This window comes from Kryptolebias marmoratus, linkage group LG12, assembly GCF_001649575.2.
Source record: "Kryptolebias marmoratus isolate JLee-2015 linkage group LG12, ASM164957v2, whole genome shotgun sequence".
NCBI lineage: Eukaryota > Metazoa > Chordata > Actinopteri > Cyprinodontiformes > Rivulidae > Kryptolebias > Kryptolebias marmoratus.
The window spans coordinates 23,711,904-23,728,768 of NC_051441.1; the positions used below are offsets into that span (position 1 = coordinate 23,711,904).

General features: G+C 37.5%; 1 protein-coding gene and 1 long non-coding RNA gene across 4 annotated transcripts in view; both read left to right on the forward strand.

Moving 5' to 3' along the window:
- Positions 1 to 2,963, forward strand: part of LOC108245358 (potassium voltage-gated channel subfamily C member 1-like) — a 162,387-nt gene extending 159,424 nt beyond the window's left edge. For all 3 annotated transcript variants that reach the window (XR_001808975.2, XM_017432207.2, XM_017432208.2), the window contains one exon: positions 2,123 to 2,963. Coding sequence is in view for 1 of the 3 variants with exons in the window: in XM_017432208.2 (XP_017287697.1) it covers positions 2,123 to 2,136 (14 nt within the window). In the remaining 2 variants the exon portion in view is untranslated. The remainder of the gene's footprint in view (positions 1 to 2,122) is intronic.
- Positions 2,964 to 15,142: 12,179 nt separating this feature from the next.
- Positions 15,143 to 16,801, forward strand: LOC112451165. The gene is made up of 3 exons (XR_005233871.1): positions 15,143 to 15,238; positions 15,787 to 15,984; positions 16,699 to 16,801. It is a non-coding gene; the product is annotated as an uncharacterized LOC112451165 (long non-coding RNA).
- The last annotated feature ends 64 nt before the right edge of the window (positions 16,802 to 16,865 follow it).

Sequence of the window (16,865 nt, forward strand, 5' to 3'; positions counted from 1 at the left end):
ACACTGTGTTCCAAATTATTATGCGCCGTAGCCTTGTTCGCATGGGGTGTCCATCAACCAGCCATCCTCCACTCCATCCATCTGGACCATCGAGCGTTGCACGGCACTCATCGGTGAACAAAACAGTTTTGAAGTCAGTCTTCATGTATTGTTTGGCCCACTGGAGCCGTTTCTGCTTGTGTGCAGTGGATAGAGGAGGTCGACAGGATGGCTTACGCACAGCTGCAAATCTCTGAAGGACCCTGCATCTTGTTGTGCGGGGGACGTTGGAGGTACCAGCAGCTTCAAAAACTTGTCTGCTGCCATGACAAGGCATTTTTGCAGCTGCTCTTTTAATCCGACAGAATTGCCTGTTGGAAAGAGTCCGCAATTTTCCCTTATCAGCACGCACATGTGTGTGCTGTGAATCAGCTACATACTTCTTAATTGTGCGATGATCACGATGAAGTGTCTTGGCAATGCTGATTGTAGTGACCTTGACCTAAACACTCCACAATTTGTTGCTTCTCAGCAGCCGACACATCCTTTTTCTTTCCCATTTTGGCTGAAAATGTAGGCTGCTTAATAATGTGGGACAGCCTTCTTAAGTAGTCTTGCCTTTAATTGGACACACCTGCCAAACTAATTAGCACAGGTGTCTGCAATTGCTTTCAATGATATAAGGAGCCCTGACACACATCACCATCAATGAGTTTAGCTGACAAACCAAAAATTTCTTACCTTGTCACTCCTAAACACGTTTTGCATAATAATTTGGAACACAGTGTATATAAACTTCCTTTTTTTCTTGAGTGTGCCTAATAGAACATTGTAAGTCATGTTAGCATTCCAGTTATATAGATATGGAACAGATTTACTAAGATCAGTGTTATCATAGGACTTACTTTGATAAATTCCTTACAAAGTACCTTTCTCTCATTTGTATGAAACTGTGAACATTACTTGCAAATGTCAAAAGAAGAGGTTTAAAGCTCCAGGAAAACAGACTGGATGCACTTTGAAGTCAAAGGATTTGATCATACTTTTGCTTGAAAATCAAGAAGGGAGTATTTTTTATCAATAATAATAATAATAAACTTATGTAATGATGATGCTCTTGGCAAAAAGGCCCCCATCTGAAATGGCATTAGCTAACAGTCTTTCAACAAAAGGAAAATGTGATGGTGGTTAAATTAATTGTTATTGCTGATCATGTTCCCCATAAAATCTCCAGACAGTGTCTCTCTTTTGTTTACTTTTATTGAGTCTTTATTATATTGTAAATAATAAGATCTAATCACGTTGTCAGTCAATACTACTCAAATTTTTGATTGAGAAAAAGCTCAAACTAGTTTGTCAAAGATTTTACAAAATGAGAAAAAGAGAAATATTACATATTAATATGGGCAAACATTCATACTCTAGGCAAAAATAAAATAAAATCCTGCTATCCTCTTTTAACCAAAAGGCTCACCAAAACGTTACATGGGTGGGACCAACCTACTTACCTTAACCTGTCTAATATTCAATGCTTAAAGCCCACTGAGCACTGCAGTGGACAAACTACAAACAAGTAGTATGTTAAAATTTTTGCTGTTCAGTTTGACTTGATTTACCAAATCCTTTTCTACTGACCAGTGTGGTTGTGGTTCTTTTCAAAGTGAGTTGATTTTTAACCAAAATTTGATTTAGATCGTTAAGAGAAGCACATTTTCTCAGTCAAATTTAGTTTTCTTCCACAACTTTTTCCAAATATAGTCACTTCTGCAAAGAAAGAAAGATAAAGAAACAAAGGAAGTAAGAAAATAAGTCCAAAAAGCAAAAGACCCAAATGTCTGTCTAATTTCCTGTTACAACTTTTTTTACCCAACCATAACAAAACAACTAATAAACTTATAACTAAAATGTCATAAAGACAAAAAGCGAAAGAAAACATTACTTTACCCACCTTCATCATTTCACTGCTATCACCTTGGATCAGCACCAGGCCAGGGCTTATTTATTCCATTTCAAATCTGATTCAAATAAACAATAAACACCCCTCATCCCTTAGGACTGAATGTCATGGTCTGGTGTCTGAGAGATTGGGAGTTGTTATATTTCAAATGACCACTAATTATTTTCTTTATATGTTCCGTTGCAGTGCTGAGCTTCTAATTCAACCATCACTTTCACCAAAAGAAGAAGAAAACTACAAATTCTACTGAGCAGCTTTCCTCAAATGTTTTCAATGTAGAAACTGAAAGAGACAAAGAGAAGAACATGAGGTGATGTTGACAAGTCTGAGTCTAATTATTTCAGTCGTCTTACGCAACGGAAAGAAGAAGCTGCTGAACTCAACAAGGAAGATCAAATGTTTTAAAAGCTTTTAAGTTTTAGACTCTGACAGACCTTAAACCCTGTAATATAAAGTATTTTTATTTGGAAAAAGCTTCATTTAGAACTGTTGGTTACACTTATTGATTTGATAATTCAGCACTCTAACAGGTGGTGATGTGTAATGGCTCCACCAAAGAATGATACAGTTTTTCTCCTAAGTTCTTTAACAAACCTCTGCTGAGTTACTAGAAACTTTGAACTAAAGGCTTGAAGTTTTTCATATATATCAAACACTGCAAGCTATTTTCCACCTTACATTTAATTAATTTAAAAATATATATATTTTACAGTCAGTTGTAAAAGAAACATCTTGTTACATAATGTTCAGCTCATTTCTAAAAACAGATCTCACACACAAGCAAGTCCCTTTTACTGAACAATAGAACTTAACCAAAGACATGTGGATGGACATATCATAGAGCAAAACAGACGAAAAAAACTCAAATGATATCTGCTACCAGAACAGAGGGATTTTCAGATGACCTCTCTTTTTTGACTCATTGCTCCACCACCTTAGTCTCTTTTCCTGCTTCCCAGTATTACAGAGATCCAGTATTCCACAGAAAATATGTTTGGCATAAATTAAATGAATTAAACCCCCAAAAGACAATCAAACAGATGAATTAAAAAAAGTAATGGGTCAATGGGGAAAAGAGTAAAATGATATCTTTTCCCACTCAGCTGTTGCAGTTCAAAGATATCATCATCTGACAGGTTACCCTTTAACCCCTTTAACTTGCTATTATTATAAAAAACACTTCATGCAGGAAACATCCATTCTGGAAACATAAGAAGATTCCATCTTCTTTTATAAAGGGTAAAGAAAAAGATTCTGCAGACTGTTTATATGAGAGTATGTGGAAAATGATAGACTTTTTAAAGAATGCTGGTATTCAGCAAGATTACAAAAACATTTTTGCAAAACTGTTCTGATAAACTGTAATGGCAATAACTTTTCAAGGCATCGTTACTAGCATGAATATTCTGCATGACTTCTGCAAGTCACTTTAATCCCTAAATAACAGGATGAAAAAATTATAATGTATGTAATGCAAAAGTAAAAAGAGGTAATACATGTTTTAGTTATCAGATGAGGCAAAAAAGAAAAAGGAAAACCTATTTGGTTGCATTCAAAAGGAAATTGGGTGTTTTTTTTTAAGTCACCCCATAACTTCGTTTATGTGAGTTGGTTTTTCATTTTGCACTAAATGTAATTTACAACCCAGGAGTAATGATCAAAATGCTACATTTCTCACTTTTTTTTTATAAGGGCTAAAGGCATGTTTATGAGACATGGTGTTTATAAAATGCATTAATATTTTTGCAAGACTGCTATTCCTGACAGTGTTTCCTAATTTTGGGTTTGCCAGTTTAGATTTATACAAAAAATACTGCTGAATTTTGGATACATTTCTTTTAGATGTTACTGTGTTGTAAATGACATGTCTTCAGAGGTGACAACCTCAGTGCTCTCAATAAACTGCAGATTTGGTCAGGTATAGGTACACATACACATTTGTTGTAGACCTTGGGAAGATTCAACTAGCAAGGTTTGCAAGTTGAAGAGCTTTGTAAAACTGACGATCATATTTTAGAATCAATAAACATAATTACTGCATTTACTTCATATACATTACTAATTAAATCCAGCATGAAAAGCTATGCATTATGCTTGTTTTTTTCTTTGTTTTGTCAATTTTTAGATCACTTTAATGATATGGAATAATGGTATAAAGCCACAAATGAAACAGAAAATAAGGCTTTACTCAGGAACATTCTGCATCAAAAGTTAAAATAATAAAATCTTAAAACACTAATTAATCTAAGTCTCTTCAACTTTACTTGAACCTACAAGGTTAGATATTTTTAATCTAAGCTTTAGTGGTTCAAACTGCTGATTGTGGATATTTTCTTTGACTGGTACTGTATAAGAATAAAACATGGCTCTGATATCTAATGGCAGAATCTTTATGCCTTCCTATTAAAATCCAACAAGTACTGTACTGTAGCAGTTTGCAGGATAAAAAGTTCGGTAGTAGCATTACTTTTGCTTTCTGCATTATTTATTTGCTGTATTGGTAAGAGAATTTAACTTGTGACACAATGAAGGTAAAAACAATGTATCTGTAATTTTTCTTTTCTATAGAAGCACGGCCATGGTCATGTTATGTCAATAATGTACTAAAAACAATTGGTTAAATGGTTAATGTGGGGATGTTGTTGGGTGGGGGTATTTATTTATATCCATCCATTTAGCAATATTCTATCATCTCAACTTCATACTGCTGTGCCTGGTCTCAGCTGACACATGGCAGGAGTTCAGTCTGCAATATTTGAGGACTTAACCCTCCTGAAGGTTTCAAAAGAGAGATGAAGAGAGGTAGAGAAGCCCTTGTAACCTCAGGTCAGTTTGACCCAGAGGCCACAGGAGGGTTAAACAATGACATCATTCATGCTTTAATTCTGCACCTATTTATGAAAAAAAAACAAAAACCCAGAAACATTGATGTTTCAAAAACAAAATGATTTTTAGAAAGTGCTGGACATTTTTTTGTTAGAGTCATCCTTGTAGTCATGTAGTCATTAGCACAGCCCAGACGCCTAAAGTACATGAAGTACATTAGTTTTCCAAAAGAAAAGCTTTCAAATAATCGTTTTTGTTGATGCTTTTTACCTTTAAACCAGCTGGAGCCTGGGTTCAGGTTTTGGATCAATGTATCTTTTGGGTTTGACTGGAAAAGTCTGAACTTCACTTAATTAAACAGCCAATAGGCTGTGAAGATTTGTTTTAAGTTTTGATTAATCCAAAAATTGATTAGTCTTTTAGTAAAAAAGATGAATCAAAAATAATTTTGGTATTAATTAAAAATAAAATTTAATCAAATGAACAGATGGCTTCCTGAAAAAAATGTTTTATACATTATGAACAAATATATTCTGTTTTATTTGTGTGTATAAAACACAAATAAAACTGTCTTTGTATAATATTTGTATAACATGTTTAAAAGAAAAAGCATGCTGTGCAGAATTAGCAGTCAAGCCATTCAAAACGGAGCCCTAAACTAACCATTAATTTATAAAACAAACAAAACATTTTCTGATACCATGATGAGAAAAGACTTTTCATTATGGTTTTCCTTTTAATACTTTTATAGTTTCAAACAAGCTAAATATTAGTTACTGTATTTGGTTTAACTCAATGTGATCTATAAACTAAATTTACAGCAAGATTCACAATATGGTATGCTTAATTTAAATAAATAAATGCCATTGCTGATTATGTAAAAACTAAGATATTTTCCTAGAATGTATTAAAGTATCTTAACTTGTATAACAAATAAGCTAGTGTTCTCAATAAACTAGGACATAATAAATGCTGTTTGACTTGTTTGAGTTTACACTGCATTAATTGGCAGTGTTTTTTTTTAGTAAACTGGCAGACCCTTAGCTAGGCTCATTAAGACTAGTTCCTTTTATCCCAGCACTCCTGGCTTAGAGGGTTCAATTGAACAATAATTGTAAAGAAGATATCAGTAGTAAAGTGTGAAACAGCCTTGAGTTTGGTCAAGAAACTGTATCCAACCTAAAAAGGGAACAGCACAGAGAATAATGTGTGAAGTTTCAAATCTGCACACTCTTTTCAATTCCATCCCACTCTTCACTTTTCCTGTCTTCATCTTCACCTTCTTACACTTCATATTTTCATTTAGAAATGTTAAGGTTATTTCTAAATGAATGCATGTAAAAGAAAAAAGAAATTACAATTTTCTGTTTGATGTGAGAATAGCTTTTTAGGCTAAAAACTAGAAAACAAAAAACAAAACATTTCAGTAACAACAACAACAATATTTTCTGTAAAGTAAGAGAATACATTCTTAGACATCTTTTACTTTATGCTATTTTTTAACGAAGTGAAGTGATAGTGAATAGTTTATTTTGACAGGATATATTTTTGGATCATCTGTTGATTTATTTCTATTTAGTTTAATAAAATTGAATTTCTAGGCACTTTACAGAGAATCTGACAGAATTTAAAATGTTCATGTGTGTGTGTGTATGTCTAAATTTGGGGTTCCTTTCAACTTTTGGCTTGTTGAATTTTACATGAATTTGCCATAACCATCTAAAGCTGGTTTGTTTTTTGCAGTAAAAAGGAAGAGAAAAAGGAAAATGAAAAACAAAAAATGAGAGAAACTTACCTTCAACAATGAATGATATTTTGCAATAAACATGCTATATCTAAAAAATAATTGTCACAAAACTGGAGAGAAAATAATAGCTACAGTTTTTGATCTATAAAAATATATTTAAGTTGAATGTCTACTGTGTTATGTATCTTATTATTTTTTGAAATATGTAAAAATGAAAAAATAATGTTATGAGCTTTTGTGAACAAATTTCAGTTGTAAAAAGAAACAGACTGTATGTGGGTACTGACAGACCTTCTTAACTGTTAAAATGTATGAAAAAAAACTGAGAAAACTGGGAAAAAATAAAAAAACTAATAATAATCCAGTTTGATGAGAAAACATAAGACACTAAATAAAAACATTACAAGTTTAATCCCATTTTCCGTTTTTGTCCTGTGCCTTATTTATTAGTATTGCACATAAGTTCACACTTGTTCTCACTCATTCATTCATTTTCTGTCCCTTTGTTCTGATCAGCGGTACGGGGCTGATTGATATTAGTCATCAGTATTCAATATTGGTATACGGAATTGCAAAACTGGATAAATAAAATGAAATCCACTGTAAAACACAGAACAGTGTGGAATTTGTTAATATTTAGATGTGATCAAAAAAAATTTTTTGTCTGAATAACTGATGAGTTTTGCACACATTGATGAAAATAGGATGGATGGAAGGATGCTGAAATCATAAGCAGCTCCCTGTAAAGTGAAGTGGTTGACGATCACGCGAGTTAGAAAAGCACACTGCATGTACACACCTTTACACTCAGCCAACAAGGGTGTTGAACCCAGAAATACTAACGTTATTATGTGTGATTTTAGTTTTTCTGAAAAAATGTTATTTGTACTGAGGTAGTTTATCATTGACATTTTTTTATTTTCAATTATTGTGTTGCTAATGTCAGAGCAGTTAATTATTTTCAGACTACTTCCACAGAATATACATGTGAAGCTATGCTGCGTGTTAAACTGGCTTAATAAACCACCTGACCGCAGCATGGTCTTAACCTGTTCTTGTTTTCTGAGAAATGTGCACAAATGCAACTCTGGCAGTAAAAACAAAAAAGTGTTAATATTTTTGCCAGTGTTTTTGATTAACTTTAACAAAGCACAGCTGAAAAGAGTGACATTTAATAGCATTAAATGTCAGCTGTTACCCTTAAGATTTACAGACAAACAATATCTATTTTGCGTAAAAAAAAACCAATTGTGATATTTTTAGATAGGCGACTATCAAGCTTGTAGTCACCTCCGACCTTACCTGGTCTGACAACAAATTCATTATTTTCCAGGCACATTCACAGCTCATGAGGCTCACCAGCATTTTTGGAAGATTACTTTGGAAATGTAAACAGTTACATCTATTTTAACTACTTTATTAAACTAATGTAATTAGTTACATTTGGTTACTTTTTATTACTTTTTCTCAATTCTGTTCTAGTGCAAACCATTGTGACTGTGGTTGTTAAGTATTTTCAGATACCCTTACATCAACTGATAAAAAAATATCATAGTAATACTAACAGCCACCAAGTATTTAGCTCCTCTTTTTTTATTTGATTTTAGAACAGTTACAACAAAAAGAACAAAAGGCAATTCTGTGCTGACTCCTAAGTACACAAACATAAAACAAACAAACAACAAAAAAACAATAAAAACAAAAACTATAACATAATACTCAATAAGAAAAAGAGATAAAATGAAATTAGTTTCTTCCTCCAAACCATGTCACCGCATTACCAGTAAGATAGAAAATGAGCAAAAGTAAATAAAGCAGTAAAATAAAATAATAAAAAGCTAAAGTCTTAGGGATTCAGGAGAAAAGACTCAATTGGAGCCCAGATCTTCACGGAAAAAGAAGTGCATTGAGGAAAGACTCCATTGCAAATCTTGAGCCATTCCATCCATCCATCCATTGTCTTCCGCTTATCTGGGGTCGGGACCCAGACTTCCCTCTCCCCGGCCACTTGGGCCAGCTCCTCCGGGGGAATCCCAAGGCGTTACCAGGCCAGTCGAGAAACATAGTCCCTCCAGCGTGTCCTGGGTCTTCCCCTGGGCCTCCTCCCGGTGGGACGTGCCCGGAACACCTCACCAGGGAGGCGTCCAGGAGGCATCCTCACCAGATGCCCGAGCCACCTCAACTGGCTCCTCTCGACGTGGAGGAGCAGCGGCTCTACTCTGAGTCCCTCCCTGATGACCGAGCTTCTCACCCTATCTCTAAGGGAGAGCCCAGACACCCTGCGGAGGAAACTCATTTCAGCCGCTTGTATTCATGATCTCGTTCTTTTGGTCACTACCCAAAGCTCGTGACCATAGATGAGGGTAGGAACGTAGATCGACCGGTAAATCGAGAGCTTCGCTTTTTGGCTCAGCTCTCTCTTCACCACGACAGACCGGTACAGCGCCCGCTTCACTGCAGACGGTGCACCAATCCGCCTGTCGATCTCCCGCTCCATTTTTCCCTCATTCGTGAACAAGACCCCAAGATACTTAAACTCCTCCACTTGGGGCAGGACATCTTCCCCGACCCGGAGAAGGCACTCTACCCTTTTCCGGCTCAAGACCATGGCCTCGGATTTGGAGGCACTGATCCTCATCCCGGCCGTTTCAGACTCGGCTGCAAACCGCTCCAGTGAGAGCTGTAGATCACTGTCTGATGAAGCCAATAGGACCACATCATCTGCAAAAAGCAGAGATGCGATCCTAAGGCCACCAAAACGGATCCCCTCAACACCTTGGCTGCGCCTAGAAATTCTGTCCATAAACATTATGAACAGAATCGGTGACAAAGGGTAACCTTGGCTGAGTCCAACTCTCACCGGAAACGAGTCCGACTTACTGCCGGCAATGCGGACCAAGCTCTGACAAGGTCATATAGGGACCTAACAGCCCGTATCAAAGGGCCTGGTACCCCATACTCCCGGAGCACTCCCCACAAGATTCCCCGAGGGACACGGTCGAACTCCTTCTCCAAGTCCACAAAACCCATGTTCAGGAGACAGAGAGAAAAGAAACACGGCCGGGAAGCCTCACTGCTTCTCGAGGCCATCACTAAATGCAAGTCCAGCTAAGAGTTGGATTTCCCGGGTAAATCTGCAGCATGCGAGTACATTGTCCTACGCGTTTCAAAAATGTCCTTCCTGAGACACTCCTATGTCTGCCAAACTTGTAGACGTAGCTCAAAAGTTTTCATAAATACTGCAACCAGAAAAAGTTTACATACACTGTATAAAAAAAAAAAACATTCATTTTTGTCACATACTGACATGAAAGCAGAATAAACTTTTCCCGTTTTAGGTCAATTAGGATTTTTCAAAATTATTTTTATTTGCTAAATGCCAGAATAATGAGAGAGAATGTTTTTAAGGCAATTTTTATTACTTTCTTCAAAGTCAAATGTTTAAATACACTAAGATTACTATGCCTTTAAACAATTTAGAAGATTTGATGTCAGTCTTTGGGAGCTTCTGATAGGTTTATTGATAACATCTGAGTTAATTATAGACACACCTGTGGATGTAATTTACAGCACACCTGAAACACACTGCTTCCTTGTGTAACATCATGGAAAAGGAACCACAGCTAGGCGGATAAGCAGGTCGGAGTCTGGGTGCATCTGCACAAAAGAAAAGAGCGGGGTTAGATGGGTTCACAGGGGTGGGAAGGTGACAACTAATGGCCGAGAACTCAGTTCTTACTTGAAAACGTCCGGAGGAAGATGGGGGGTGGTACGTGGTTCCAAAGCGGGGAAGAGAGCTGGCGTAGGCTGGCTGGAGATGGACCGGCGTTGGAGGGTGGGCAGGTCAGATATGTCACCACAGAGGAGCAGCAGAGCAGACAGCAGAGGCGTCACGAAAAACAAAGGTTTCTTTCAGGACCGGGGGCCAGAAGAAACCGTCCCAAGGGCCTCGGAGGATACCTGAAGGAGATTTACAAGTGTAGGGTGAGAGTCTGAAAAAACTCAGAGCAAACACAGGATATCTTTAGAAAAGACACATTGAGGAGCTAGAGTACCAAAACTGGCAAACACTCTGGCAAAGAAGTGTTGGCTGTCAGCTGCTCATATACTCCTCTGGATGATGATTCCCTTCAGGTGTGGGTAGTTGAGAGCCAGCAGGCACGCCCATCTCAGCAGAGTGATCCAATGGCTCCCTCTGATGGCCCGGCACAGAACTGAAAAGGAACCCTAAACTAATCCCCTCACCCAGGAACCCAACAAAAGTACTGTTGCTACACACTCATGTACAGTAGGTGGCGGTATGCACCTTAAAGCTGCTTGCGATCTGCCATAATAGAAAAGAAGAAGAAGAAGAAGACACTTCAACGCCTGAGTGTTTGCCAGCTATGGTACTTTGCGCCCTTCTGAGCCAGCTCTCTGTGTTATCTCTGAAAATTACTCCAAGTAACTGACTCTTGTCACCTCTCTTTCTCAGGAGTTTCTCTTGTGACGCCCTGGAAATTCCCCTGGCTTGCAGGATTTTCTTCCCTGTGACTTCGTGGATCCCTACCATCTGGTTGCCCGAGTACTGTCTTCGCCCCTGCAGATCTTCAACATAACGTTCCTGGATTCCCAGCTGGTAGCATATACCCTCCTCTTCACGTCCGCACCTGAACTACCCGTCTACCCTCCACCGCAGCCTCCACGTTACCAACAAGGACTCACCCCATCACGGCCCCACTCTGGAACCTGGACCACTTCAGGAACACCTACTAGGGACCATCCCTTGGAACCCACCATATAACCCATTCCCTGCGGAGGTCTTTCTTCATTTCAAGTAAGATCGGTCTAAATTTCTCATTTCCACCTTCTGACGGCCTCTAACTCACCATCTCTCCCATTGCTCTTCAACCTACAGACGACCCCAGCAGCACACCCACCCCTCCTCAAAGACCTTATTCACACAGTCTCCCTACACTTCATTGGTGAAATAAACTTAATTTATCTGATTGTCTGTTCTGTATGTGGGTAAGGAAACTGGAACCCAACATGACAGAAAGGTTAGAGAAGAAGCAGGTTAGTCAACATGTAATCTCTCTGTAATGTCCGACTGACTGATGTGTTTTTATGAACACTGCAGTTAACTTCATTCATCATCTTTGAAATACCAATGGATATAAGAAAATATGCATTGACAACCTCATTAGATGTGAAGTTATTAATTGCTGTTATTTTCATATTTATAAAGCTAATTTATGGTTAATCAAATATTTAATTTTTTCCTTTTTACGATACCCCACTTGCCATAATGTTTCCTTTTACTGTATTTACAAAAGTTCAACAATTCAAGCCAACAAGCCATCAGTGTGGAAGAAGAGCTGGCATTAGAGACAATGGCTTTGTTCCCTGTGTGTAATGAAAGTGAACAAGTCGGGAATGTGGGAATTGTCATTGAGGGCTCCATCATACTTGACCACCTCGAGGATCTCAGCAGAGCCTTCTGCTACTTGCTTAGATTAACTTATGCATTGAACCGGAAATACCCCAAAACTCTAAGATACATATCTGAAGTACTTCAAAAGATACTTGTTGAAGTAGATCCTGGGAAGCAGCCAACAAAGGTCCAAAGACTGAAAAACAGTTTAATGACCTAAATAACTATTATGAAGATGAGCACTCTCTCACCCTCGGTAATTACCGAGTGAGGCTGTTTTGGAAGCAAGGACAATCTATGCCCTTACAAAAAAATCCCACGAAATTCACATGTGATTCGCATGTGATCACATGTGATTTTCATGGGATTTTTTTTTTATGGGTGGTTTCCTTTTGCCAAATCCTCTTGTGCTGTTGTTGTTGTTCTGGCTATACATTTCTATTTTGCATTGATTTACATGTTGTTCTTTCTTTGATCATTCCTGTGAGGTATGAGGCGTCTGATTTTGAAGTTAGACTTTCAAGACCATGAACACAAAGTTACCTGAATCTTCTACTTTCCAAGGACAAAGTTCTTGTATTTTCTGTCATTGCTTTAAACTACTGTTTAAAAAAACACATTTGGATAGTATTTTAATATCTAAATGTTAAGTCATATATGCTTAAGAGATGTTTTCATCCTTTTACTACAGATTTTGATGTTCGACTAACAGTCACAAATGTGTTGTGAAGATATTGCATTGCATTAACATGCAAATTGCATGTAAAAATGTATTGTTTTTAGTGCTGCAATTTGGCAAGAAGCATTTTATTTTCAATGTTCTTAATCCTGTGTAAAAGGAATTGCCTTTGCTGTAGCAACTTCAAATGTGCTCATATAAGCGGTCTCTGCATAATTTAGGTACTAAAGACAGAGGGACACTTGGTTATGGTTCAGATGACAAAACAGTTTAACCTCTATTGTAACGTGGCTCCTGTTGTAGTTCGGGGGTTCCCTATTAAAATGCACTTTTTGGTGATGTGCAGTAAACACCTGAAAGAAAGATACTGCAGGTAGTTCCATGTATATGCTGCAAAGAATTGTAATTTTCTATAAGTGTTTTAAATCAAAGTTTTCATGTTCTGTGAGATATTGGTCATATTGATTTTTTTTAACTGAAGATTTTCAAATGTAATAAACTAATAAAAATTAGTTGTTACAACTCTTTTTTTTTTTTTTTTTTTAGTAAGTCATAGATACATTTGTAGTTATCACCTACAGATGTTTTGAATAATATTTACTTATTTCCTTTAATACCTTCTACTCAGGTTTTCAATCTAGTTCACACATTATTTTTAGTTAAATTTACTCAATTGATGTAGTAATTTTGCTTAGGTAGTTTATTCAGATGCAATTGAAAATACTTGCATTTACTTATTACTCCTGTTTTGTTATATCCAATTTGAGAGCATTCAAAAAAACTCAATATTTTTAAGTGTAAAAATGTTACACTAATTAAATTAGTAATATGCAGTATTACTTTTTTCAGTGTTGAGTCATGGTTGTAGGAAGTGGTTCTTTTTCCATACATTCTTTTTTTTTTGTTCTCAGGCATACCATATAGAGAAGATAGCTGCCTACATGTGCCAGAACAGATTTGCTCTAAGGATATCTCAAAATGAGAATCCTAATTGCATGATTTACTTTATTGAATCAAGACTGAATCTAGCATTAGAGTATTGCATGCATTGACGAATTGTAGCCTCCAGTGGTTCAATAAGTATAGCAAATATTGAGGGTGAGAGAGGACAACCCTGCCTGATGCCTCTTTCAAGTTTGAAACTTTGAGAAATCCGGTCATTTGTTTTCACACAAGCATTGGTGAGCTGTATAATAATCTGATTCATGACAAAAAGTTATGTCCAAATCCAAATTTATTTAAAGTGACAAACAGAAATTTCCAGTTAACCTTGTCAAAAGCCTTCTCTGGTGTTGCACACTATGGATACAACATGCTGCACGTGTTGACAGAGCCGCGGGAACATCGGCGGTGCCTTCTGTTTCCGATGCTTGTTGTTGCTAGGGTTCATAAAGGATATTTGAATCGAGCTCCCACTTACAGGTGTCGGATTTTTCTCTGACCAAATATCCCAGCGGTGCCTCCAAAATGTTGCGGCCTCTACTCCAATGAGTTGGGAGAGGTAGGTGGTAACTTTTAAGCTAAATGAAGGATAGAAACGCAGCCAAAGTCCTTATTCCATTATGCTTTTTTCAGAACCACCTTCTCCAAACCAAAAGGACCCCAGCACCTTTTTGCGCAGGCACAAAGACATTTCAGACAAAAGCAATCAATCTGAGAATCATCGAAGTCTTACTGAACTGTAATTAGTACACAGAATATATACCTTTTGTACTGCATTAGCATTGTTTTCAAATTGGACGATTATAACAAAAATAATAATTATGAAATGATCAATTAATTTTTGTGAGGATCTGGAGTTTTCCCCGCCCTGTGGGAGGCACCCCTAACCTCCCTTTCTCGCAGCTGTTGGCGAGTCCAGCTGATGAGCAGTACCAGCATTTAAGCCTCCGGCTGGGTTCAGATCTTTGCTGGAGCATCTTGGCTTCTGGTTAGAATCCCAGCCACCAGATTCTAACATCATGCTCTACGCTACGTTAACCTTGGTTTTTTGTGTGTTCCCTTGCTTCAGGTTAATGTTGCTCGACTTCCTGATTCTGCGACCTACCTGGACTTACCTAATGCACGGCTTGGATAAACTTATCGGGTTTTTTTTATACCTGGACCTCTCATCTCTTGGACTGCTCTTGGACACGGACTGGATCCACCTCCTTGCCACGATCCTTCCACGAACCTGTAAGAAACAAACAGTTATTAACCATTCCTCACAAGAGCAACAAATATACAAACCTAGTACCTGAGATTCACCTTGCTCCTCCTTGCCTTGCAGATCCTCCTGGTCATCAGCACTGTAAATACATCACCTGTAAATAAAATCACTTACCTTTACTCTGTGTTTGTCTGGTTTCGGTTCCGCTCATATGACTAAAATCCTGGTTTATGTCAATTTTAATGGTACATAAATAGGCCTTTTTCCCGGCAACTGGAAGTAGCATCTCATGGTGCTAGGACACTTCCTGTTTTTGCGAGTCTATTCAAGTACACAAAGCAAAATATCTGTCTTTTCAATATCATTGCTTAATTTGCCAAAATAGTTTTTTGCTGATGTGGAGGAAATCACAGTGGCGAATTCACGATCCAATAAACTGGAGAAAGGATACAAGTTCTTCCATGAAGAATATATCCACAGCTATCAAGGTAAGAAAGGATGTAGCTTAGCGAGCTAGCCTCTAGCTACAACCTATGAAGTACATAAACATTGTGATAAAGAAGCTTTATTTAGTATGCTAAATTATTTGGAATATTTCATACAGACATGGTATAAACTTTTAAATGATATTATATGATGCTTGATGTTCAAATTGTGCTTTACTTCTGCATGCCTATATTGTCGAGGGACAGGTAGTTGTCAGAGCTAGATGCTTCAGGTCCATGAAGAGAAATGATGAACCACACAGACTGCAGGTTTGAAACGGTCAGAAAGCCGGTTGGCTCATGTTCATTAGTTCGAGTTCTTGTTCATTTATGACATTTGAAGAACTTTCATGTATGATGGACAATTTCTGTTCTACATCTTCCTGTTCAGTGGTTACTATTTGTCTTCTGTTGCGGTTGCAGCATAGTCTGTTTTGTTCTGCTGTGTCGCAGTTCATCATCAAACTAGAATTTATGACTTGTTTAAAGCTAAATATGTTATAACAAGTATTAATTTATGTATATGTACTAAAAATAATTATCTATTTTAGATCTCACTGGGTGTTGAAAAAGAAAAGGCTGACTTGTTGGCTTATTCGTGTAGTTGTGCAGCTGGTAAAGGTTTTTGCAATCATGTAGTTGCACTTCTTTACCAGACTGCACACTACTCCCAGCTCCATCTTCCAGCTGTTCCTCCTGCACTGGCCTGCACGAGTGATGTACAAACATGGCACAGACCAAGAACACAGGTAAAAAAAAAAAAGAGTGGAAAACATTTTTTTCTGTTATACTATTTAGTATAATGATCCTTTTTATCATAACAATAATATAGCTATGGTGACCACCACCTATTCCTCTTTTGACCATGCTGCAGAGCCATTTAGGCTCCTTTCCCCCTAGCATAATATTAGTCCCATGTGAAATTTGTCATCTCAATATACCAATACCAGCTCAGTGGCCTAGTGGTAGAGTGTCTGCCCTGAAACTGGGAGGTCGTGGGTTCAATCCCGGCTGGGTCATACCAAAGACTGTAAAAAATGGGACCCGTTGCCACCCTGCTTGACACTCAGCATTAAGGGTTGGAATTGGGGGGTTAAATCACCAAATGATTCCCGAGCGCGGCACCGCTGCTGCTCACCGCTCCCTCAGGGGATGGGTCAAATGCGGAGAACAAATTTCACATACTCAGGTGTGTGACAATTAGTGGATCTTTCTTTTCTTTTTTCTAATATTACCTGTGTCAAACAATTTTTTTTCTCTCCTACCTTGTTTGGAATAGTTTGTTTTTGTAGGTAATGAAATGAAATGCAGGCTCAACCACTATCAATTAGTAGCATTTACAAGTTAAGTAAAAATCTTAACTCTCACAAATCTGTCCCACAGTGTCCTACCAAATTGCTTACCTGTCCCTTAACCTTTATTTGTGTAACTTTTTAGTTTATTTGACATATTTTTCTTTTAAGGGGATCCATCCTGAACCTGCCAGTGAGGTGGTGGTGCGAAAGCCCAAAACTGTGGGGAAAAGATGCCTGCATGTCACACTTTACAGAGCTTACACAGGTATAACTGTTGGTTTAGTGTTTTTATGCCTATGTTTCCTTTGTCAAAATTTATTGTGATTATGTCACTC